The 26568-nt window shown below is 37.7% G+C and overlaps 4 protein-coding genes across 4 annotated transcripts; all 4 read right to left on the reverse strand.

Annotated features, from left to right (window-relative positions):
- Positions 1 to 3267: 3267 nt before the first annotated feature.
- LOC311288899 (putative polypeptide N-acetylgalactosaminyltransferase 8) lies at positions 3268 to 8027 on the reverse strand. The gene is made up of 11 exons (XM_084406540.1): positions 7833 to 8027; positions 6700 to 6916; positions 6458 to 6624; positions 6185 to 6368; positions 5795 to 5992; positions 4777 to 4891; positions 4510 to 4695; positions 4177 to 4314; positions 4000 to 4095; positions 3671 to 3835; positions 3268 to 3577 (listed from the first exon to the last, which is right to left on the reverse strand). Exons 1-11 carry the CDS (start codon positions 8023 to 8025, stop codon positions 3446 to 3448), a joined length of 1791 nt encoding a protein of 596 aa, XP_084262666.1. The 5' UTR covers positions 8026 to 8027; the 3' UTR covers positions 3268 to 3445.
- A 1532-nt stretch (positions 8028 to 9559) lies between these two features.
- Positions 9560 to 15834, reverse strand: LOC311288879 (putative polypeptide N-acetylgalactosaminyltransferase 8). The gene is made up of 11 exons (XM_084406515.1): positions 15563 to 15834; positions 14880 to 15084; positions 14638 to 14804; positions 14360 to 14543; positions 13822 to 14019; positions 11221 to 11335; positions 10949 to 11134; positions 10616 to 10753; positions 10439 to 10534; positions 10090 to 10254; positions 9560 to 9996 (listed from the first exon to the last, which is right to left on the reverse strand). The coding sequence occupies exons 1-11, from the start codon at positions 15753 to 15755 to the stop codon at positions 9865 to 9867; spliced, it is 1779 nt and encodes a 592-aa protein (XP_084262641.1). The 5' UTR covers positions 15756 to 15834; the 3' UTR covers positions 9560 to 9864.
- A 336-nt stretch (positions 15835 to 16170) lies between these two features.
- On the reverse strand, positions 16171 to 23015 carry rad51ap1 (RAD51 associated protein 1). The gene is made up of 10 exons (XM_084406528.1): positions 22604 to 23015; positions 22332 to 22375; positions 22120 to 22249; positions 21904 to 22010; positions 21732 to 21809; positions 20143 to 20214; positions 19844 to 19966; positions 19270 to 19437; positions 18591 to 18728; positions 16171 to 18481 (listed from the first exon to the last, which is right to left on the reverse strand). Exons 1-10 carry the CDS (start codon positions 22618 to 22620, stop codon positions 18354 to 18356), a joined length of 1005 nt encoding a protein of 334 aa, XP_084262654.1. The 5' UTR covers positions 22621 to 23015; the 3' UTR covers positions 16171 to 18353.
- Positions 23016 to 24543: 1528 nt separating this feature from the next.
- On the reverse strand, positions 24544 to 26312 carry fgf23 (fibroblast growth factor 23; the record flags this gene model as incomplete). The annotated part of the gene is made up of 3 exons (XM_084406534.1): positions 24544 to 24975; positions 25768 to 25871; positions 26072 to 26312. The coding sequence occupies 3 exons, from the start codon at positions 26310 to 26312 to the stop codon at positions 24544 to 24546; spliced, it is 777 nt and encodes a 258-aa protein (XP_084262660.1).
- Between the last annotated feature and the right edge of the window lie 256 nt (positions 26313 to 26568).

The following is a 26568-nucleotide window of genomic DNA, read 5'->3' on the forward strand; positions in this document are numbered from 1 at the left end:
TCATGGTGTGTGTTTTTGATTCATTTTGATTTAGCCTAAATTATTACAGAAGGCACTTGTTACACCAATAACTATTTTATGTAATTTGTTTTTATTGAGAATCACCCACATAAAGTTCACCAAACTAGGAAAAGTCAAAGATATTTTATTTTAAGTCACAATAGGCACATAGTGAGAGTATTCCCAAAGAGATTATCCCCTGTTGCAGTTTTCAGTATTCACAAAACCTGCAGCATTGAAAGACTTAGAAAGAGTTGACTTACAGTATTGTAACATTAATTTATAAAGAAATACCCTGCCTCTGCAAACAAGACTTTTACATTTTACACATGCTATTTAATGAACTTTAAAGTCTTTGTTGGCAGTTCGTCTGAAAACGAAGTGCTGGGTGAGCTGGTTTTCAGTTTTATTTGCATAGCACTTTCACAATATATAATGTTCTAAAGAAGCTTTACAAAAGTAAAGCTCCACCCCAGATGACTGTGGCAAGGACAGCTTCTCTATTGTTCCCCTCTCCTCCATATATGGCTGGTTTTGGCAGCTAGAGGGAGACATGGCTTGAGCGTTCACTTAAAGCTACAATTATGTAAAAAAAATTTGTCGCTAGGGGTCACTAACCTCTTACAATAACAAAGGCATAGATTGATGATGCATAAGCTGAATTATGGAACTTGTCGTCGTGCCGAAGGATCTAATAATGTTTATGGATGAGTGACTACATTGATGTTTTTAACATGACTGTGGTATGAAGCACAGAAAAATAAGCTAATGTGCATTCTAAAAATCTAAACAATTCAGACAATAAGGTATCTAGAATTATTAATGGAGCTGATTAAATACCTATAATCATTTATCATTTTGAATTTTCATTCACTTACAGTTTAGCAAATATAAGATGTTTTAACAACTTATTGATATATGACATACGCATATTACATATCCTCAGTTTCAGGCAGAGTGTGATTATAACAAAACAAGAGGTTCATATTTCATGAAGACTACAAAAACACAAGTGAGAACATTGATGCACATATTATGCAACAATGCAATGTGATGCATAATATTTGAAAAACATCTCAAGTTACACATGTAACCATGGTTCCCTGAGAAGGGGAACAAGACACTGTGTCCTAAGACACTTTGGGGAATGCCTCTGGCATGACGATGTCTGAAATACATGTAAAAACGTGTAAAAACAGCCTGTGACGTCACTTAAAGGCAGGGTAGGTAGAAATGGTCTAAAAATTTTATTTTTCAAATTTGTTTAAACTTTATGTACATATCAATACATAATTAAAATGTAAGTACTCTGAAAAAGAAAGTATCAAAATCGAGTGTCTGTAGACCTCTCACGACTGTTTTAAAGACATCTCATTATTTCCATTCACTCCACCCCCTCATTTCTGTGCTTCTTCCAAAGCCACGCCCCCAAAACACATGAACGCGCGACTCCGACCGCTGAGCTAGAGGACGCATTATTTACCTGAGACAAGCGGAGGGGAAGGGGCATTTTTTTGCCTGGTTTGCCTTCACTAACTGCATATGCCGGTACTGTAAATTTAGATTGCTCTTTCTCTGCCATTGTTTTGGTATTCCTAGGTTCAGTGCCTTCTTCTTCTTCTTCGATAGATTTTATTGGCAGCTTGCAAACATAGTGCATTACCGCCATCTACTGGACGGAGGTGTGATCAGGTTCCGTGCCTCTCGCACTCCTCAAATCAAACGGTCGCGCGCAAGTGGGCAGGTGCTGTGTGGCAAAAGGGTGGTTGCCATGGTTGCGAGAGAGTGACAGTCGCCTAAGCCAATCCTTTGATTCGTCCCGAATCGAAATAATGAGCTGTGTTTAATACAGATTAAACGGTCTAGAGTCACTTGATTTTTATACTCTTTTTTTCAGAGTTCTTACATTTTAATTATGTATTGATATATATAGAAAGTTTTAACAAATTTGGATCTTTAATTTTTAATAAATCCTACCTACCCTGCCTTTAATTGCAACCGTGAGTATAAAAGGGCACCAAGAGTACATGTCATCAGCACTTTTGTCTGAAGGAGACGTGAACAGGTATACCCGAAGCATGGCAGCAAAACACAGTGTCTTGTTCCCCTTCTCAGGGAACCATGGTTACATGCGTAACTTGAGACGTTCCCTTTCGAATGAGAACTCGCACTGCATCCGAAGACACTTTGGGGAACGAGTACCCTCCACCATGCTGAAGGAATAACTGCCTAATGGCCATGACAAGCACAAAGAAGGCTCAACGGACTTACATGCCAGAGACCGATCCCTCACTTATGTCAAACAGAATTGTCAATGACACCATTCCCCACAGCCATGACCTAGGCCCATGCCCTAAGCCAGGAGAACCCTAACCGGGGCATGCGGACAACGCCTGTCCCAAGGGCAGAGATCAAGGTCTGGTAATGCCAGTCCAACTGACAGACATTACCTTTAGGGGAATTCAGGCAAGGAGAAACGAGAGTTCCCTCGCCTTGTCACTTCACTAGGAGAATCTGGTTCAACCCAAGGAAAGGGGCCTGAGACGGGTCTAATCAAAGACAGTTTACAAAGGCGGCCCTTCACTGTCTAGTTAGAGCTCAGATGAGAGGAGGCCTCAGCAGAACGACTCTCTGAGCGAGAGGAGGCCCGACCTACTCAACCCAAGACGGCCTAACACTCAATGTCACTGTCTAGGTGGAACTCAAAACAGCAGGAGCTCCTGTGAGCGGAGGAGTTTTGAACACTTGATATTAACTAGAGCTCAACTGGGTGGGGGTCTCAACAGAATGACTCTCTAAAGCGATAGGAGATCAAACAAGCTTAATTCACATATATTTACATGTAAATGTACTTCTGAAAAACTGAAACAGACACTTCTTTATCCAAGTAGAAAAGGACTTACTAGGGGGGTTATCATTAATTTAGTAAAGTTTCTGTAAACTATATGTAAAGTTTACTTGCTCTGTATCAGGTGTTCTCAAACTTATTTGTCGGCTGAATCCCTTATATGTAAATTAATTATATGATGTGTCACCCTGAGGATTTAAATGAATATTTCAATAATTTAACAGTACATTCGCATGTTCACAAATCTCACATGAAATGCAAGTAAACAGATACTAGGTAAACAGATAAAACTAATTTTTATCTTTATATAGTTAAGTGTTTTATTTAGGGCTGTGCGACTTATTATTTTGCTAATTATTTTTTCATTAATTGTGATTTCTATTTGAACGGTGAAAATCACTCCTCTTTCCGAGTATCAATTATATTTTTACTTTCTCATCAGCCATATGATATTTTTGTGCCATTTTAGCGTCTAATTTCATTCAGTTCAAAATGTTCGTAGCTGCATTCACGTTATTTTATAACACTTTCTGTGATGTTTCTTAACGTGATCCAGCATTTCAGCTGCGTTTATCTAAATTGATTATATCTTGAGTTTCATAAATCCTGAATTACATGTTGTATCTTCCAGTGCTGGTTTCTGCATTCCTGAATAAAAACGTTTTTTACGTTCTGCTCAGCACTGATCTCCAGACAGCGTTTGGTGTCTCTGTTCTGTATGGCCTGTCCCTGAAAATCAAACAAGATGAAGAAAAAAAAATTCATGCAATGTTCAGATTGTGATATACCACAGTATCCTCTCAGTATTTGGGGTTTGTTCACCTGTTTGAAGTCCCAGTACATGTGTTTTTGTTTTTCAGTGCCTGAACACCAGGACAGCTCTGGAAACCTGCCTGAGCCGGGATCAATTAGACAGCACTTCCGATCGTGTAAAAGGGTCGGCAGGGGATCAGCAAGTATCTCACCACTTGCTGTATAGTAAAATATCTGTGTAAGACGAGACTAAAGTGTGTCAAATATTCCTCAAAAATACAAAGAGAAGAGAAGAGAAGAGAAGAGAAGAGAAGAGAAGAGAAGAGAAGAGAAGAGAAGAGAAGAGAAGAGAAGAGAAGAGAAGAGAAGAGAAGAGAAGAGAAGAGAGGATATTATACCTGTGGGGAAGAGAAATGACATGGATATAAAATGGGAGTGTTCTCCTCAGATGGCCCCTTATCCAAACATAAACTTGTTTGCAGATCATTAATAAGCTGTGTGATAGAGACAATAAGGACATTATATTAAACCTCTCTAAAATTCTCTTGAGTCATAGTGAACCATATGTCACTCACCACTCCATAACCTAATACATCATTTCTAGGATTTAACGCTGTATAGACATTTTCCAGATACCATTTGAATGGTTTGCATTTCAGCCTCTCTCTCAGTCTCTTTCTCTCTGAAACATCACCGATGTCTATCCCATGGTTCTGTGGGAAAAGGAGAGAACAGATCATAAATCTAATGAAGAGCCAAAACAATTTAACATTTCAAACCTTTAGTCACACCTCTCGGTTTACTTTAATGGTCTCAAACCGAACCTGATAAAATCAACACATTAAGACTCCAAGAACTAGTCTTGAATATCCAGAATTTGTGTGGCTGAATCTTTTCATTAGATCTACCTGTATGGGGACACCCCAGGCGATGTGGACATTTTTCTTGTATTCGTCCATCCAAACTTCTGCCACCCTGAGGGCATTTCTCTTCATTACACCACTAAGGTCAGGCATGTAGGGTTTGTGTGCCCTTTCAATGTGAGCAACTTTAGAGCAGGGAACAATCTCTATACTTCCTCCACACAGCCACACCTGAGCCGAAAAAACACTGAATATAGTATAATATATAGTGTTTAATATAATATAATTCAGTAGAATGATCATGTGCTTTACCCGTATTCCTAATTCAACATTCTCTCCTCCGTACACCTGCATCCCTCCATCCAGAGTCCCAATCTCACCGAAGAACAGACGATCAACCACAAGTATTCCCATTACAGAGGGACTCCTGGAGAACAGGCGGAGAGAACGGATTTAATAGAGCACAATATAGCAACATCAGCTCAACAGAACGATTGCCAGCGTGAAACTGCTTTCATACAACTTAAACTTAGAGGCCATGTGATGCTATTTTAAAAGGTTGTTACTTTGTTTATACTAGTTATCATGCTTTAATATTCAAAAAACTTAATTTTTCACATATTCCCCTCTATTCTTTGTCTAACAGACTAGCTCTGATATCTACAAAGCTCCTCCTTCTGAAAAGCCCAGAGTTCTCTGATTGGCCGGCTGACCCAATGCGCTGTGATTGGCCGAGCGTGTGTCAGATACAGATATGTAATGCCCCACACCACAATCGTGTCTCACCTTTTTTCTTTATATACCTTATAGAGTGGTGCAGGTATGACGTCAGAGCCCGGAAGACTAATTCGCAGCTGATTCCCTCAAGATTTTCCTAAGGGGTTTTGTAATGGGGTTTTTCAATTTATGAGTAAAATAAAGCCTGTGGTAAATATAAGTTGACGATACTTTGACGTTTTGTTCTACAACATAAATTACACAAACCCAATTATAAAAACCCTTAAGAAAATCTCGAAGGAACCAGTCGTGAATTAGTCTTCCGGGTTATACCTGCACCACTCTATTTAGAGCTGCGCCATGACAGGTATGAAACTCAATTGTGACAGACTTTTACAGAAGTTGTATCTGGACTTCGATTGATGCATTTTGGGCAGGTCTGGAGCAGTGTTTTCTGTTAGATAGAATAAATACCTTTTGTGGAAAATTTCCAGATCTTATACATGCACTAACAGATGCATTACACACTAAAGGGAAAGGAAAAAAGCATAAAATGGCCTCTTTAATACGGAGTCACATCTTAAACACAATTTTAGACAAAACACACACTCACTTTCCTGGCTGTGAAGGGTCTTTTTGATCGTACCACTTCTGTGGGAAAGCCACGTATATGCACCAGAGAGTCCAGTCAAAACCATGAGCAGAGGCAGGATAGTTTATCACTTCCAAGTCATAGTAATTCGCTTTGTCAAACACTGGACTCAGGACCAGCGTGCGATCAGCCTGGATACGTGCAAGCAGAGGCTCCGCCCTAAAAGTGAGAGAGTACTTGAGAATGTGATTTCATTATTACACTGTTATAATGTTCATGTGTCTGTGGTGGTTGTTCACAAGTGTTGTCATTGTTCACTAAAAGTAAAGCTATTCAAATAATTTTCGTTAATTGAAATAAAGCTGAAATACAATAAAATGTAAACATAACAAAATTACTAAAATTACACACCATTTGACATGGACCTCAATGTGGGCGTCCAAGATGGCAACCACATCTCCGGTGGCAGCCTCCCAGCCTGAGATTCTGGCCTGGGACAGGCCTTTCTGCTCTGGATGGGTCACCATCTTCACCAGGCCTGGGTGCTTCTCATTGATGGAGCTGACATAAACATTCAGCTGTGTCTTCAGCTCTTCTGTGGAAGACATACATCCAGAATGACTAGCTCAGTTTGTTTATGCATCTGTAACTATAGGATTTGATGAGGTTTTGAGAGAAACAAACCATTTCTGCTGTGGTCGTCCACCAGTATGATCTCTTTGAGCAGGTGGGCTGGAGTTCTGTTGATGATGCTGCAAATGGCTCTTTGAATGACAGACAGAGCCTCATCCAGATAAATCAGTATCACGCTGATGGTGGGCAGATTGTGTGGATATTCACGGCCAATGCATCTACAGAACAATGACAAAAGGAAAATGGATGAATGCAAGAACGTCAGAGTGTTTCCATGAACGGCTGAAACTCACCTGTGGTCTCGAGTGTCCGGCAGCTCCCGGTCCAGAGGCATCTGGTCACTGAGGAAGGCATTATAGCCGTATTTCTGAAAGAGATCTTCAGCCTTCCTCTGGTCGTCCTCAGAAAGTTCCACTGTCCATTTCTTGAAGAGATATGAGTTTGGAAACAGCTTCTTTGCTGGCTTCTTCACTGGTTTCTTCTCATTTCTTACTTTGAGGCTTTTCTCTTCTGCAAAAAAGTTTGTGTAAATTTGTTAGAACTTTTTACTCTGGTAAACCAGCAAAGTTGAAACCTTAAGGCTCATATTAACAGATTTCTGCACTTAAGCACTTAATTGCATTGCTGATGGAAAACTTTTGCATGATGCATTGCATATATATCAAGACAGACAGACAGAAATATCTTATTATATGTTCCACAGAAGAAAAAAAAACATATAGGTTTGAATGACATAAGGTTGTGTAAGAAATTATGTTCTGTTCCCAAAAATTCCACTCCAATATATATATGTATATCAAAATGTTCCTTCACTTAAAAGAGTTTAATTATCATATAGAGAAAATTACATTCAATCTCAGTAATAAGTAAATAATAGTATCACAGAGGGCAACCAACAACCATCTTGATTAAAGGGACTTCAAACAATCTTATCACTTTAACCTTTGACTGTTCTTATTTGAAAGAATAACATAGAACCTTCTGTGGGACACTAGGGACCATGGGGTGTCTCAATTTCATTAACATACAGACCACAGCTGTTGCAAGAAGAGCAACTTCATTTACATTAAGACCAGGATAAAAGGTTTAGGATTGGGTATGTTCGGGGTTCATTCTGATGCCGGTGAACCCAAGGTGCTTTGTGTACCTTGCCACTGCTATGCTGTAATAAACTTCATTTTTGAGATCTTCGACGTCCACTTCATTTTTTCTTACAGTTGAGTAAATATTCATTATTTACTCAACCTTATGTCATTCAAACCTATGTTTTTTTTTCTTTTCATTTTTGGGTAAACTATAAGAAAATAAATAGAGTGAATTTTGGACTCCTGACAACTTTAAAGAGTGTTTAAAGGGTAATATATAAAACAACAGGTGAACAAATTATTTTTGTCAAATTTCATTACAAAACATATTAGAAACTCACCAACAGCGTATAAATGAGCCTCCAGTTTGTCCAGCTTGTTGAGGAGAAGTGCGCTGTGTAGAGAGAAATTCTGCTGGACTTGGTGAAGCTGCTTTTCTTGAGTTTGGATTTCCCACTTGAGAGAACTCATATAGAGAAACACCACAGCGACAGACAAGACTGGAAACAAACTCTTCACACAGCTAATTCTCATGATGATCAGAACAGCAAAATCACAGTTTGTTAACTGTCAAGATGTTATCCTTCTTCACGTACCAGTTAGTCTGTGGGTGCTGTCCCATGTTAGAGTTTGTGACACTAATGTTTGCTGAGAGTTTTTTTTTTTTTTTTGGCTGATCTTAACCACTCTAACATGATCACATTAATCTTGGGAAGGAGGAAACCAGGACATTGAATCCTGGTAGTTAAACACATCAAAAATATTCACTTGACCAAACTGTCTTAACCTCAATGATATCATTCAGCAAAATGAACCAGTCTGACATTACAGTCCTTTAACTTCATTTTCTCATGGTGTGTGTTTTTGATTCATTTTGATTTAGCCTAAATTATTACAGAAGGCACTTGTTACACCAATAACTATTTTATGTAATTTGTTTTTATTGAGAATCACCCACATAAAGTTCACCAAACTAGGAAAAGTCAAAGATATTTTATTTTAAGTCACAATAGGCACATAGTGAGAGTATTCCCAAAGAGATTATCACCATGTTGCAGTTTTCAGTATTCACAAAACCTGCAGCATTGAAAGACTTAGAAAGAGTTGACTTACAGTATAGAAACACCCTGCCTCTGCAAACAAGACTTTTAAAATTTACACAGGCTATTTAATGAACTTTAAAGTCTTTGTTGGCAGTTCGTCTGAAACCGAAGTACTGGGTGAGCTGGTTTTCAGTTTTATTTGCATAGCACTTTCACAATATATAATGTTCTAAAGTAAAGTAAAGTTCTACATAAGTAAAGCTCCACCCCAGATGACTGTGGCAAGGACAGCTTCTCTATTGTTCCCCTCTCCTCCATACATGGCTGGTTTTGGCAGCTAGAGGGAGACATGGCTTGAGTGTTCACTTTTATGTAATTTGTTTCACAATTATGTAATTTTTTTCGTCGCTAGGGGTCGCTAACCTCTTACAATAACAAAGGCATAGATTGATGAGGCATAAGCTGAATTATGGAACTTGTCGTCATGCCAAAGGATCTAATAATGTTAGAACACAAAATTCCCATTAAAATTAATGGGGGGTCATATGACGGGGCCAATGTGTTTTTATCAGTCACAAAAAGTGGTTTTGATTTGAACACATTTACAATGCAGATAATTATTTTAATGTCAAATTTCTAATTTGTTTATTTAACTCTCATAAATATTATTTCTATTCACATGGCTTTTTTGCTCCTTGGAAACTATGATAATGATATTTCAACTATCCAGTCAAATCAAATGTGTTATGTGGCATTCAGTGACATGCTTTTTAAATGATATATAGGCCTATAGGTGACAGAACATAAATTGAAATTCTGTCATCATTTACTCACCCAGTTGTTCCAAACCTTTATGAATTTATTTCTGAATCTCATATATGTAAATTAATTATATGATGTGTCACCCTGAGGATTTAAATGAATATTTCAATAATTTAACAGCACATTCACATGATCACAAATCTCACATGACATGCAAGTAAACAGATACTAGGTAAACAGATAAGACAAATCTTTATCTTTATATAGTTAAGCGTTTTATTTAGGGCTGTGCGACTTATTATTTTGCAAATTATTTTGTCATTTATTGCGATTTCTATTTGAAAGGTGAAAATCATTATTTTTTTCTTAAATCCTCTTTCCGAGTATCAATTATATTTTTACTTTCTCATCAGCCAAATTATATTTTTGTGCCATTTTAGCATCTAATTTCTCTCAGTTCAAATTTTTCATAGCTGCATTCACGTTATTTTATAACACTTTCTGTGATGTTTCTTAACGTGATCCAGCATTTCAGCTGCGTTTATCTAAATTGATTATATCTTGAGTTTCATAAATCCTGAATTACATGTTGTATCTTCCAGTGCTGGTTTCTGCATTCCTGAATTAAAACGTTTTTTACGTTCTGCTCAGCACTGATCTCCAGACAGCGTTTGGTGTCTCTGTTCTGTATGGCCTGTCCCTAAAAATCAAACAAGATGAAGAAAATGTTTTCATACAATGAAATATATTGTGATATACCATAGTATCCTCTCAGTATTTGGGGTTTGTTCACCTGTTTGAAGTCCCAGTACATGTGTTTTTGTTTTTCAGTGCCTGAACACCAGGACAGCTCTGGAAACCTGCCTGAGCCGGGATCAATTAGACAGCACTTCCGATCGTGTAAAAGGGTCGGCAGGGGATCAGCAAGTATCTCACCACTTGCTGTATAGTAAAATACCTGTGTAAGACGAGACTAAAGTGTGTCAAATATTCCTCAAAAATACAAAGAGAAGAGAAGAGAAGAGAAGAGAAGAGAAGAGAAGAGAAGAGAAGAGAAGAGAAGAGAAGAGAAGAGAAGAGAAGAGAAGAGAAGAGAAGAGAAGAGAAGAGAAGAGAAGAGAAGAGAAGAGAGGATATTATACCTGTGGGGAAGAGAAATGACATGGATATAAAATGGGAGTGTTCTCCTCAGATGGCCCCTTATCCAAACATAAACTTGTTTGCAGATCATTAATAAGCTGTGTGATAGAGATAATTAGGACATTATATTAAACCTCTCTAAAATTCTCTTGAGTCATAGTGAACCATATGTCACTCACCACTCCATAACCTAGTAAATCATTCCTAGGATTTAACGCTGTATAGACATTTTCCAGATACCATTTGAATGGTTTGCATTTCAGCCTCTCTCTCAGTCTCTTTCTCTCTGAAACATCACCGATGTCTATCCCATGGTTCTGTGGGAAAAGGAGAGAACAGATCATAAATCTAATGAAGAGCCAAAACAATTTAACATTTCAAACCTTTAGTCACAACTCTCGGTTTACTTCAATGGTCTCAAACCGAACCTGATAAAATCAACACATCAAGACTCCTAGAACTGGTCTTGAACATCCAGAATTTGTGTGGCTGAATCTTTTCATTAGATCTACCTGTATGGGGACACCCCAGGCGATGTGGACATTTTTCTTGTATTCGTCCATCCAAACTTCTGCCACTCTGAGGGCATTTCTCTTCATTACACCTCTAAGGTCAGCCGTGTAGGGTTTGTGCGCCCTTTCAATGTGAGCAACTTTAGAGCAGGGAACAATCTCTATACTTCCTCCACACAGCCACACCTGAGCCGAGAAAAATCAACACTGAATATAGTATAATATATAGTGTTTAATATAATATAATTCAGTAGAATGATCATGTGCTTTACCCGTATTCCTAATTCAACGTTCTCTCCTCCGTACACCTGCATCCCTCCATCCAGAGTCCCAATCTCACCGAAGAACAGACGATCAACCACAAGTATTCCCATTACAGAGGGACTCCTGGAGAACAGGCGGAGAGAACGGACTTAATAGAGCACAATATAGCAACATCAGCTCAACAGAACGATTGCCAGCGTGAAACTGCTTTCATACAACAAGAACCTAAAGAGGCTATATGGTGACACTTTAAAAGGTAATTATTGTGTTTATTGGGTGTACTAGAATAGTTAACATTCTTTAATGTTCAAAAAAACAAACATTTTCATATAATGTACATTATTGCCATCTCTCTATTCCCACTCTGTCTGACACACTGATTTCTACAAAGCTCCTCCTTCCAAAAAGCCCAGAGTGCTCTGGTTGGCCAGCTGACCCACTGCGCTGTGATTGGCCAAACACCTCAAGCGTGTAACAGATAGGTTACACACTAAAGGAAAAGGAAAACATTAACCCTCATCCTCTCCTCAGGTTATTTTGACCTGAAATTATTTTTATTTTATTTTATTAATTTAATTTAAAATTGAGTGTTCTTCAGAATGGTCCAAAACCTTAGGACTTTTGTCGCACTTGAACTTGGAATGCACACAAACAAAAAATGTACTGGATTCGAGGAGTTTATCTGGTTGTAATAAAAAAGTAACAAATCCTTCCCTGGCGGGTCAATTTGACCCCCCATAGGAATGAATGGAATGCGGGAAAAAAATAATAAACACACACAAATTAAGGCACGAGACTATAGAATATCCCCAATACAGAACACACTCACATGCATACACACATACACAAAATTCCCATTAAAATTAATGGGGGGTCATATGACGGGGCTAATGTGTTTTTATCAGTCACAATGCAGACTGCACACAGATATGAAGTGGTTTTGATTTGAACACATTTACAATGCAGATAATTATTTTAATGTCAAATTTCTAATTTGTTTATTTAACTGTCATAAATATTTTTTCTATTCACATGGCTTTTTTGCTCCTTGGAAACTATGATAATGATATTTCAACTATCCAGTCAAATCAAATGTGTTATGTGGCATTCAGTGACATGCTTTTTAAATGATATATAGGCCTATAGATGAATAATATTAATAATATACACTCACCTAAAGGATTATTAGGAACACCTGTTCAATTTCTCATTAATGCAATTATCTAATCAACCAATCACATGGCAGTTGCTTCAATGCATTTAGGGGTGTGGAATGGGAAAGAAAGGTGATTTAAGCAATTTTGAGCGTGGCATGGTTGTTGGTGCCAGACGGGCCGGTCTGAGTATTTCACAATCTGCTCAGTTACTGGGATTTTCACGCACAACCATTTCTAGGGTTTACAAAGAATGGTGTGAAAAGGGAAAAACATCCAGTATGCGGCAGTCCTGTGGGCGAAAATGCCTTGTTGATGCTAGAGGTCAGAGGAGAATGGGCCGACTGATTCAAGCTGATAGAAGAGCAACTTTGACTGAAATAACCACTCGTTACAACCGAGGTATGCAGCAAAGCATTTGTGAAGCCACAACACGCACAACCTTGAGGCGGATGGGCTACAACAGCAGAAGACCCCACCGGGTACCACTCATCTCCACTACAAATAGGAAAAAGAGGCTACAATTTGCACGAGCTCACCAAAATTGGACAGTTGAAGACTGGAAAAATGTTGCCTGGTCTGAGGAGTCTCGATTTCTGTTGAGACATTCAGATGGTAGAGTCAGAATTTGGCGTAAACAGAATGAGAACATGGATCCATCATGCCTTGTTACCACTGTGCAGGCTGGTGGTGGTGGTGTAATGGTGTGGGGGATGTTTTCTTGGCACACTTTAGGCCCCTTAGTGCCAATTGGGCATCGTTTAAATGCCACGGCCTACCTGAGCATTGTTTATGACCATGTCCATCCCTTTATGACCACCATGTACCCATCCTCTGATGGCTACTTCCAGCAGGATAATGCACCATGTCACAAAGCTCGAATCATTTCAAATTGGTTTCTTGAACATGACAATGAGTTCACTGTCCTAAAATGGCCCCCACAGTCACCAGATCTCATCTTTGGGATGTGGTGGTACGGGAGCTTCGTGCCCTGGATGTGCATCCCACAAATCTCCATCAACTGCAAGATGCTATCCTATCAATATGGGCCAACATTTCTAAAGAATGCTTTCAGCACCTTGTTGAATCAATGCCACGTAGAATTAAGGCAGTTCTGAAGGCGAAAGGGGGTCAAACACAGTATTAGTATGGTGTTCCTAATAATCCTTTAGGTGAGTGTACATCTAAATAGATAATATTAGATTAAAAATAAGATTTAAATCTTGTGGGAAAATAAAGAAAATAGTTATAGAAATTTTCTGTCTTTTTGTATTCATAAAGGACCAAATTAAACAAATTAAGTTAAAAAAAAATATAGTAATAATACTACATAGGTTAGGCTATTCAAAACATGAGGGAAGGCTATGTTACAACTACCGGAGGAGAGGATGCATCAAATGGTCTCTTTAATATGGAGTCACATCTTAAACACAATATTGCACAACACACACTCACTTTCCTGGCTGTGAAGGGTCTTTTTGATCGTACCACTTCTGTGGGAAAGCCACGTATATGCACCAGAGAGCCCAGTCAAAACCATGAGCAGAGGCAGGATAGTTTATCACTTCCAAGTCATAGTAATTCACTTTGTCAAACACTGGACTCAGGACCAGCGTGCGATCAGCCTGGATACGTGCAAGCAGAGGCTCCGCCCTAAAAGTGAGAGAGTAGTTGAGAATGTGATTTCATTATTACACTGTTATAATGTTCATGTGTCTGTGGTGGTTGTTCACAAGTGTTGTCATTGTTCACTAAATTTAAAGCTATTCAAATATTTTTCGGTAATTGAATTAGAGCTGAAATACAATGAAATATAAACATAACAATTACTACTAAAACTAAAAGCTAATTCAAAATATTAGGAAATTACTCATTTGAAAATAATACTACAACACTGCTTCGCACCAGTTATGCAATTTTGTTTTAATATCATCTAGCTGAGCAAATATTGATTTTATTGCCAGATACTGAAGTCAGCTGAGCAGTTTCACACCATTGGACATGGACCTCAATGTGGGCGTCCAAGATGGCAACCACATCTCCGGTGGCAGCCTCCCAGCCTGAGATTCTGGCCTGGGACAGGCCTTTCTGTTCTGGATGGGTCACCATCTTCACCAGGCCTGGGTGCTTCTCATTGATGGAGCTGACATAAACATTCAGCTGTGTCTTCAGCTCTTCTGTGGAAGACATACATCCAGAATGACTAGCTCAGTTTGTTTATAATATGCATCTGTAACTATAGGATTTGATGAGGTTTTGAGAGAAACAAACCATTTCTGCTGTGGTCGTCCACCAGTATGATCTCTTTGAGCAGGTGGGCTGGAGTTCTGTTGATGATGCTGCAAATGGCTCTTTGAATGACAGACAGAGCCTCATCCAGATAAATCAGTATCACGCTGATGGTGGGCAGATTGTGTGGATATTCACGGCCAATGCATCTACAGAACAATGACAAAAGGAAAATGGATGAATGCAAGAACGTCAGAGTGTTTCCATGAACGGCTGAAACTCACCTGTGGTCTCGAGTGTCCGGCAGCTCCCGGTCCAGAGGCATCTGGTCACTGAGGAAGGCATTATAGCCGTATTTCTGAAAGAGATCTTCAGCCTTCCTCTGGTCGTCCTCAGAAAGTTCCACTGTCCATTTCTTGAAGAGATATGAGTTTGGAAACAGCTTCTTTGCTGGCTTCTTCTCATTTCTTACTTTGAGGCTTTTCTCTTCTGCAAAAATGTTTGTGTAAGTCAATAAAATTCGTTAGAACTTTAATGCTCATATTAACAGATTTCTGTTGTTTTATCTATTTGAAAATCAGTCTACTTAAAATGACATTAATACAAACTGTCCATGTTTCTTCAAAATAGTGATGTTGTGCATGTAAAACTAAAGGTGAACCCAATACTTTTTTTTTCTCACGAATTTAATACTTTTGAAAAATGTTTATCATCATGTTTTTAAAAAGATGTTTAAAAAGAGATATCCCAGTCATATTCGTGACCTAGTAACAGCTGTTTAAATTTTTTTTTTTAAATCATTTAATTAAAAAGATTTTCATTTGTGTTCCGAAGACATGAGGGTGAGTAATTAATGACAATTAAAAAATTTTGGTGAACTAACCTATAAGATTATGACAGACGCTTAAAGGGTAACATGTAAAACAGAACAAAACTTATTTTGTCAAATTTAATTACAGAAACTCACCAACAGCGTATAAATGAGCCTCCAGTTTGTCCAGCTTGTTGAGGAGAAGTGCGCTATGTAACGAGAAATTCTGCTGGACTTGGTGAAGCTGCTTTTCTTGAGTTTGGATTTCCCACTTGACAGAACTCATATAGAGAAACACCACAGCGACAGACAAGACTGGAAACAAACTCTTCACACAGCTAATTCTCATGATGATCAGAACAGCTTAATGACAGTTTGTTAACTGTCAAGATGTTATCCTTCTTCACGTACCAGTTAGTCTGTGGGCCCTAGCCAATGTTGAACTGTTAGATTTTGTGACACGAATGTTTGCTGGGTGTTTTTTTGTTTGTCTTGATGTTTTTCACTCTAACATGATCACATTCATCTTGGGAAGGAGGAGACCAGGACATTGAATCCTGGTAAACACTGGGTACAGCTTGGAAAATATTAACTTTACTTTACTGAACTTTCTGAACCTCAATCATATTATTCAGTAAAACCTTAAAAATGTAATGTTTTGGATTAATTTTGATTTAGCCTAAATGATTACAGACAGCACTTGTTACACCAATAACCATTTTATGTAAAATGAAATTGAGATGCACCCACAAAAAGTTCACCAAAGTCAGATATTTTATTTTAAGTCACAATAGGCACATAGTGAGAGTATTCCCAAAGAGATTATCACCTGTTGCAGTTTTCAGTATTCACAAAACCTGCAGCATTGAAAGACTTACTTAGAAAGAGCTGACTTATAGTATTGTAACATTAATTTATGAAGAAACACCCTGCCTCTGCAAAACAAGACTTTTATAATTTCCATAGGCTAGTATTTAACGAACTCAAAAGTTTGTGTTGGCAGTTCGTCTGAAAACGAAGTACTGGGTGAGCTGGTTTTCAGTTTTATTTGCACAGCACACTAAATATATGGCCCATTCTACAGAATTGGTTCAAAGTCAGAGTTGGAAACTTCTTGAAAAAAAGGTGTCTTTTTCCACAAATTTGGTATGTTTACAAATTGTATAATATCCAAGGTACACATTTCTAGTAATTGTGCAGTTAATTATCACATTGCATTTTCAGAAAGTTTGGGAATATTTTTCCTCTCCCCAGATTTGTCGTTACCAAAACACAATAATAAATAATTTAATAAGAAGGCTTATACCGACCTATTAATATTTGTATCTACCTTGTAAATATATTTTTAAGTTTTCACAGGTAAATCAATAACAATTACAATTTTAACAATATTTCAAGTGTATTATAAGATTTGTTGTATTTTGAACCCAATTTTTCTTTGTAAAAGGCATTAAGTTAATCATACTGATTTCAAAGTTAAGGATTCATTAGTTTGAATATACATTGAACCAAACACTATAATAACAACATCTTAGTTGATAATTCAGCATACTTTATTTTAGACAAAACATCCATGTTTTGGTCGTGACGGCACATTTTCTGTAGTGACAGTAATGTTTTAGTAGCGACCACATTTTACAGAATTTTAACTTGCATACTAAAACATACTAAGATACTAATGATTTGCATCACTCTACAAACATTTTGTTTATTTCCCCCAAATAAATGATTATGTCACCCTTTTGTCACTACCAAAACAATGATGGCATGTTTCAGTCATGACTGTTTCAGTAGTAACAATTTAAGATACTTTTGAGCCTAGTTCAAAGATGATTACCTAGCACAGTTCTGAACAGTTATACTCACATAAAAACTAAATTTTATTGAATAAAAAAAAAAAAAAAAAAAGATGTCACAACCAAAAACTTCACCACATGTTTTGGTAGTGACTGTTTCGGTAGTGACAATTTAGGATACTTTTGAGCCAAGATCAAAGATGATAGCCAGCACATGGTAACCTAGCACAGTTCTGAACTGTTGTACACACATAAAAACTAAATTTTATGTAATTACACCCAAAAAGGTTTGCTTAGTTGCAGAAAAAAGGTGTTTGGTACTAGTGACGTCTACCAAAAGAGAAAATAAATCAAAAAGATATTTTTAAAAACAACAAACAAAAAATATTTCAATATCATTTTCACAAGATGAAATTTAGGGGTTAGGGTTCGGGACAGCCACCTCCCAATTGAAAGTACCCAACAAATGATGATTTTATATATATTAAGCTTACTTATATTTTAAATATTATTGTGGGATTCAATAGATAATAGAAGGATCTTATTAAACATCTAAAATTTGAATACTTAAATGCTTTTTAAATGTGTTTTTTGGTTGTCGGACAGCAGTTTGCACCAATTCTGTAGAATGGCCCATATATAATATTTCAAAGAAGCTTTACAAAAGTAAAGCTCCACCCCAGATGACTGTGGCAAGGACAGCTTCTCTACTGTCCCCCTCTCCTTCATTCATGGCTTGTTTTGGCAACTAGAGGGAGACATGGCTTGAGTGTTCACTTAAGACAGGCGCTGTTTCTGAAATCGCCCCCATACCGTCATTCACTATTCCCTACATTAGTCCACTAATATATCACTTCAGGGAGTGAATGAAAAAATTCAGATTTTAGCATATTACAGTCTTTAATGTTTATCAAAAAGTGCATATTTACAGAGCTAAAACACACCACACAAAAGACATTTAAAAATATTACACTGAAAACAAAAAATAATTTATTCCCTACATATAAATTGTAAGTAAGGGATGAAAGACCTTAAAATTCTGGACAAATTTCAGTACTTTGAAAATAGACTTCTTACCATTTTTTTTTTCTGCCATGGAAACCTAAAGATGTGCAGCTTCTCATTATATAGTTTCTTTAAAACTAGTCTGTTTAGTTCACAGCAGCATTGTGGTGAAGGGGTTTGATTCGAGCCAGTCGGGAAAGTCCTAAACGCAGCCCCTGTCCAGGAGACTTCATAGTTGCATTCTGAGACGCACCGGGACTCCGGCCAACCAGACCTGAAAATGGAGTTAGAATTTACAACAGGACCACAAATACAGCACTTTTTCAGTTTTTGGCAGTCAAAATTGACAACTTTGCATTGATGATTTCAGCCTGTAGTCTCACCAGGGGGATTCCACTTAGGCAATTTGCCCCCTGCAGGACTGGAGCAGAGAGCAGGTTTAGAGATAGGTGGAGTTTTTGGCGTGTTCTTCAGTCCAGACACAGGAGCAGCTGGACTCCGACAGACCGCTGGGCTGGGAGCTGTCAGAAAGAGAGAGATGTTAGTGTGGCATGTCTTTCATCGGACGGTAAAATGTAGGGTGTTCACAGCTTGGCAGGTTTGGTTCAATTAAAATGAACTCTGGTGCGATTGTTCTTTTAGTGCGGTTCATTTGAATGACTGTGAGCGCTGCCGAACCCTGGTGCGCACCAGACAAGTGGACCGAGACCCATGAAAAGGTGGGTCTCGCTCCGCATCCAAACAAACTCTGGTACAGTTCGACAGAAATATAAACACAACACGGACCAAAGCCATCTAAACTAGCCAAAACCAGGACCTGATGTCACAAGATGCGACCCCTAGAAAGGACAGAAATTCACAGAATACTCAAGCATACCTTTTTTTCTCATCATAATTTAGTATTTTTAAAGCGTTTTTGTTGTTCTGTACCTTTAGTTTCGGTGTTAAAAATGACAGTGTGAACCAGGACTAAATGTATAATTTTCTCTTTTTTGGTCCAGACCAAAAAAACAAAGAGAAACGAACTACAAGTGTGAACACACTCTTAAGTAACAAAAGCACCTGAGGTTTTAGCTTTTGAGGCTTTCGTGGGCTTTTTGTCTTTCTTTTCCTTCACGGGAGGTGGTGACTTTTTTTCTGTCTTTAGTTTCACCACCTTTATCTTCTTCGCCGTGAATGTCTCGTCTTCACTTTCATCTTCTTCAGTGAAGTCTGCATCACTCTCCGAATCTGCAACCAGAACAACCATAAATAAATGCCCACATTTTGAATCAGTAGTATTAAATTTCATCATGAAAACACTGAAAACAATGCAGCAGAGGCCAGTCCAGGTCCACGTGACTTTAAAAAATTTCCCAAACACACTCGAAGTGGTTGACCAATCACAACACACTGGTCCAATCGACCAATCACAGCACATTGTGCTTTTCAGAAGGAGGGGCTTCATAAAGACAGGAACTAAACAGAGCGTTACTGACAGACTGGAAAAAGAGGTGATACAACTTGATACACTTGAATTACATGTCAAACATGTGATTTTTTTTTTTTTTTACATTCAAGCATGAAAACATGCTCTTTTAGACATAAATACATTATATGGCCTCATTAATTAAGATTGTGAAGGTCCTCAGATAACCTGGTGTGTTTTGCAGCTGGTAGTCCTCATCTCTGGTTTTCCCAGGTTTTCTCTGCTTTTCTGTGGCATCAGTCTGTTTGGAAACTTTGGGAGGGGAGGGATCCATGCTGATCAAATTCAGCCCTGAGAACAAAGACAATAATAAACACAGAGGCACACATGCATAGAAAATGTAACATTTGTTCTCTTTTTGTCAGCCCCAAAGATGCAGTTTTCTGACACACTGATTTTAACACTTTGAAATTTCAATTTTGTTAACATCAAAAGTTCATATCTGCATAATAACAAACCTGCATTACCTAAACTTCCGCCATCAATGCAACAATTTGACAGCACAGGAGGAGAATCTGAATGGGGATGACTGTCACCTACTGTACAAAATCAAGCACAGAGTTTTGTTTAGAGAATAGACAAAGGTTTTTACATGGAAATGTCGAATCAAGCTGCATAAATATGTACAAATAATCATACAAATATGTGACCAGATCCAGCAAAATGAGTCACAGTGACCCAAATTTCAAAACTGATATTTTGGTATTAATGGAAAGAGGAGACCATAAGCTTTCAAATGATATCCTAGTCAAAGTCATACCTTGAATGGTTGTAAATATATACACATTTGAATTATGGTCGTTTGAATTATGGTTATTTTCCAATTGAAACCCTGAGAAAATCGCTTTTAAAGTTTTTTGCCCGTTTTTTGTTGATATCTTTCAAAATCCATTGCATTTAAAGGGATGAACTATTTATTGTACAGCTTAATTTGACCAAAGACATTAATATATACTATTATGCCAGGCTGAAGCTCAAATTATTTTAAAGTTTTTATTTGAATAAATAATTTAAAAGGCACTTTTACAAACATTTACTAAAATCAGAAAGATTGAACAGAGGTGCAACAGTTTTGCTTGAGAGAGGGTGTGTGTGTGTGTCTCTCTCTCTTTGTGTCTTTGTGTGTGTGTGTGTGAGAGAGAGAGAGAGAGAGAGAAAGTGAGAGAGGCAGAGAGACAAGGAAACAGAGAACAAATAATGTTAGCCTATGCAATCATATCTTTGTGTAGGCTAGTTGACAATAACAGTGTAAAACATATTCATAACGGATATACCAACAGTTAAATATTGGGTTAAAATAAATCAAACACATTGTAATGGATACTCCTTGCAGATAAATACACTCACAGAATAATTGCACTCACTCACATCCATACACGATAAATACCACAGGGCTGTCACTTTCGCTGTCGCTGTCATCAGAGGATGACACGTCTCCAGATTCAATACAATCACTAGCCTTAGCCACTCTTGATGACCAGCAGCAGAGCTTAGGTTAGAAGCCTCCAGTGAGTTCAACGCTTTTGGCGACTTTTTGGCGACTTTGCTCTCTTTTGACAGCGACATTTCTCAAATTAATAATATTTAATCTTTCTGAGGAGATCTGCTAGCTTGTTTACACAGAGCGCCGCGAGTCTGACAGGAGGATGGCTGGACCAATCGCGTGCCGGTCAGTTGAAATAACACCATATTTGGAGAGCAGAGACGTTTCAGGGGATACCCGGGAAATGCTCAGAGGTGATGAGAGGAGTTGAGAAAAGCAATATTCATTTCCAGCGAATTTAGTAAAACTTTGTAAACTTTAATAGTCATTTAAATACCTTTACTCAATTATCTGGACTACGAAACTTTAGGAGATTATTTTTGAATGTCTGTTCTTTGAAATTTAGCACAAAAAAATAAATAAAATAAAATGTTATGTTTTTCAACATAAACGGCCCATATCTTAAAATGGAACGTTGCGACTTCCGACTCATTTCACCAGATCGGGTCACATATATAAGAGAAAAGATAATCAGTTTGTGAGCAGTAAAAAGACAAAATTATTTGTTGTTACCTAAATGGCTGCTATCAGCACTGCAGTGTATCAGAACAGGTGGAGAACATTGAGCAGGCTGAGACACGTCACAATCATCTGCAGAACACAAGAAGACAATAAATAACAGTAAAATACAACTTTGCACTTCATGAATGAGGGAAATTAGTACTCAGACCAGCAGAAAATTCACCTGTTTTGGTTGTAGGCTCTCCATCTTGTGTTCTTGGAGAGCTTAGCAATGACAATGTTAGAGCTGTCTCCAAATCTCTGTCATAATGTTTATCATCCAGAGACATCCTGAAATAACAGTAAAGGGTCAATGGAGTCATTACATACACTCAGTGGTGCATTAATACTTTTCTGTGAGTGAAATGTGTTTTGAAAAGGCAAAAAAGCTCTTTGTAACCTCTTGCTGCTTCCTGAGCTGGTGGGATCAACAACTTCATTTGGAGATGGACTTGTTGTCTTGTGGTTTCTCTCCGAAACAGCCGTTCTAGCTTTTTTTGGAGGAGGTTTCACACAGGTAAAGTCCTCATCTGTCACATAAATCATGTAAACATCTTTATAGGTTCTAAGTGATTTTGAAGTGAAATCCTTAAAGCAAATCAGATGTCTCACCATCATCGTCTTGGAAGACTGCGTAGTTAACAGATTTCCTATTTCTGATGACAGGTACAAAACACAGTTTGCATCAAAGAGGACACTGACTTTCCAGATTTTTTAACTCACGGTGATTGATTATGAAAATATCAGGAAGTAACAGGTAATTACGAAAAACAAAGACCAACAGCTGTCATACAGAAGCAGGCACATATGGAAAGTGACAAGACAACACTTATCTAAAGCATGGATTAACTCATTAAACAACGTTATGTAACGTAAATACGCACCTGGAAGGTCTGTCCATTATTCTGTGCAAAAAGAGAGAATAAAATTAAAATCGCACTTTATGCGCTATGAACACTGACACTACTGCAGTATTTTTCTACAACCTTTCGTGATATCTATTGCTCGAGTTAAAAATATAATGGGCACTTTTAGAAAGTCTGTATTTGTATCATTTTGTTTTGATGTGAGCTGAGGTAACGTTACAGTCCCGCCTGAAAACAAACTACGGAAATCTATCTGAATATACGAATTTGCAATTCACTATAAGCGTGCCTACCGTTGTGTTTCCAGTTTAACACAAAGTAAGTGATTGAAATACAATAGTAGTTTTCAATTATTATATGGTCTTAAAACCTCGAAGAAACGTGTTTTAATTGGTACAAGCTTTGTGCGTTTTATAAACATGTCGAATCTGCGGATACGATTCTAAAAGCGTGGAAGCGGAGATCACGTCACACGGACAAAAGATGGGGTTTTGTCTATCTTTTGATTTTACTTATTTATTTTTGCTGTTTATCATAGTGTACCCCCTGGGTGTATTTCTAAATCTTAATAATAATAATTATTATTATTATTATTATAAATAATAATAATAATTATTATTATAAATAATAATAATAATTAGCTATGTATGTTAGATGGTAATAACCTGATGATTCTTTGCTTATTTAACAATATATAACGTTACATCCTCTCTTAGTAAAGGATTTCAAATCGTTTAGAATTACTTCACAGAATATAGGCTATTTTGGTAATAAATAAATAATTAAAAAGTTTGAGACTATTGCAATATTAGCCTAAAAGCAGATTTAGACTGAAACAATGATTAAGACCTCCATTGAAATTTTACATCAGAAACTTCTCTTAAGTAAATAAAAAATGTACTACATATTTCTTATAAATTTATACAAACTTTTAGATTTTACATAAGAAACTGTAAAATGTAATTTTGTCAGGCTAGGCTATCAAACTTTTTTTTTTTCTTTTTTTTTTTTTCGTCCGTTCAAAACATACTGCTCTCAAATCAGCTACAAAATCTAAATCCTCTTTCTAGTTGTAGAGCTTTAACATAAACAGGTCATAGTGTAACCTAAAGGTGGGCTCTCTGCAAGGCATTTCCTTCCAAAAATAACCAAAGTGCAGCCTTTGACATTGGAAACAAAACAGAATGTGGAAAGGTTTATTCTTGGAGACTCAGATTTCAGATTGATTCTGAGTGTTCATTATTCCCCTCTAATGACAGGATGTTAAACCAGATAGCTTTCCACTGAGGGACAAGTTCAATCAAACAAATCTCGCAGTGACCAAAAGGTGATAAACAGATGATATTTTTCTGAATAAACTAACTCACTTTTCTGCAGAGATTGTTTTTCTTTTTTCATCTTTGAAAATATCACACTTAGGCCTATACTCTGTTTTTGTGTTTGCCTTTATGTCATAGCTTACTGTTCAATGCTTATTAAAATAATACAAAAAACTAACTTACTTTTTAGATTTACTGCAAGACGAATAAGACACAAATAAATCACAGAACATGTTTTCTTTAATCAACTTTTTATTTATTTAAAATGAGTAAAACGGGTAGGTCTATAACATTTCCCTGCACATATAACATTTAAAGCATCCATATAAATACCATAAATAAAACATATGTAATTAATTAAATAAATAAATACTTTCTCGGTAGACAATTGTTATCCACAGGTGGTGTCCAGCACCAAAGACAAATTCATGGGGGCAGGTGAAAAAACAACAACGCAGGTTCTTCAGATTTGGTGGAATGCAGATATTAAACAGCCTGAAGAATCTGCAGATCTATGTGAATTTGATTTTTAGTATATGTCCTTTAAAATATTTATTTATGACCATTGATGAAAGTATTATGGAGTCGTACTCTTACGTTGGCAGGTCCACAGTCACCTGCATGGAGGATCAAGATGGTCTATCCGACAATTGCTGAAATCCGGGGACTGCCGGGGCTTGAGTCGTGAAGAAGGTCCCAAGGGTCATCATCGGATGGGGAAACTAGGGTTTCTCTGGAGATGTTTTGTCCCTCCGATGGCTCAATGTCCAAGTCCCCATCGTCCTCTTGAGCAGCTCTGGAGTCTGACTCCTCTCCGTACCGGAGCGCGTTCAGCGGGTCTGACGGATTCACCTGACGGTTCCTCCGCTCCCGGTGCTGCAGGCGCTCCAGTGGGACAGTGTTCTTCTCTGATAAGAAGAGAGATGACTGAGGGAGGTTTTGTCCAGCTATGAACACCTGTTTTGCCCCGTCCAGGTTAAGCAGTATGCCATGCTTGGTGGAGAAGTACACGTCACGATTGTTTTCCAAAAGTTTGTGGTGAAAAAGACAATCTTCTTTATTGCAGATCGTCTGAAGACATAAAAAATATACCAATAGTAAAATAACGAATCCAAAGAAGGCAAAGTGTCACGGCTATTATTATGTACTAAAACGTAAGGCCCATTCACACCAAGAACTATAACTATAACGATAACGATAACAATTGACCTTTGCCACATTTCCGGGTTTCTCACAAGCAGAAGTCATCATAGTTGGGTAAACTTCTATAGTGGTGAATGAGAGACTACATTAAATATATTTTTCATGTTCCCATTTGCTCAAATAACAAAAAAGAAAAACTGCACAATAGTGTTTCGCAACTTTCAAAAGAGGGGAAAAAATAGAGAGAGATTGTTAACGGCAGTCGGAAGAGAGATGTCAATTTTACCGTCACTCCCACAGCTGCTCAAAAAGAAAGGCTATACCCTCAAAGCTGTGTTAACTAGTTTTTTGTAATATGATCCAAAGGTAATATAATATAATTTATAGTATTAGAAATGTACATACATAAAAAAATATATATAAAAAACTTTGCAGGATTTACGAAGCTGATGATGACCGTAGGGGAAAATTCGTTCTGAAAGTGATTCCAAATATCTTTTCTCTGTGCCATTATGGTTATAGTTGTGGTGTGGACTTTTATAGGCTATTGGAACTATTTTTAGAACAATATCTTTATAGTTCTCATCCTTGGTGTGAACAGGCCTTATTGCTACTGTATTAATAATGATCTGTGTGTAATTTACATAAGATTAGACTATGCCTTACTTAATTTTTTTTTTTAACCTTTTTCAACTTAAATGCATTTGATTAAAAACTTACAGATGTAAAAAGGGTCCCTCCTGCGTCCATGCACAAAAATCGGTTGCTTTTCACTCCAAATATTGCCAGACGGTCTCTGCTCTCTGCCTTCAATAAAATTACACCTGTTGAAATGCAGGATTAAAAGAAGATTAAACTGTGGAGATATAAAGGACAGTGTTTGATATGAAATAAAAATTGGTTTTATTTAATCAGCTTTGCTCAGACTGGTGTACTTTGACTTTTATTTTACTGGTATTAATATCCTAAATATCGGTGGCATCATCTTTATGTTGATGAAAAACAGTAGGTATAGGCTACTCACTGTAAGACCCCCGGTTTGTAGTTTTGCGCACATGTCCGTTCGGGCTGATCTCCAAGTAGAAGTTGTTTAAGTCTGAAGTTGTCTGAAGGTGGATGAATCTCCGCGGGTTTCCCCAGTTGGAGCCCAGGAGAGGAGAAGGGTTGGGGGCAGCATCCGCAGGTCTGAAGCCCTGGAAAGCTGTGAACCACAGCGCAAGGACGGAAGAGTGCAGCATGTGCAGGTTGGAAAGTGCGCAACGCATCTTCACAGAGCGCAGAGTATCGATGCGTAAAACCAGTGTGCAGAGCTGAAGAGGTTGTGATGGGTAAAAGTTTGTGAGCGTGGCTATTTAAACGCATCCTGTGCCACTCCTCGCCACCATCCTTTACGCAACACTCGCCCCCAGAGCCAGAGGATGTGAGGGGGCGGCTTCAACATGTCCACCTTGTTATGAAGGTAATTGACATGCAAACCATAATTGGTTTGTCAATTTGCCACAAATTTCACGTTCTATGTGT

Source organism: Rutilus rutilus (genome assembly GCF_951802725.1).
Source record: "Rutilus rutilus genome assembly, chromosome: 4".
Classification (NCBI taxonomy): domain Eukaryota; kingdom Metazoa; phylum Chordata; class Actinopteri; order Cypriniformes; family Leuciscidae; genus Rutilus; species Rutilus rutilus.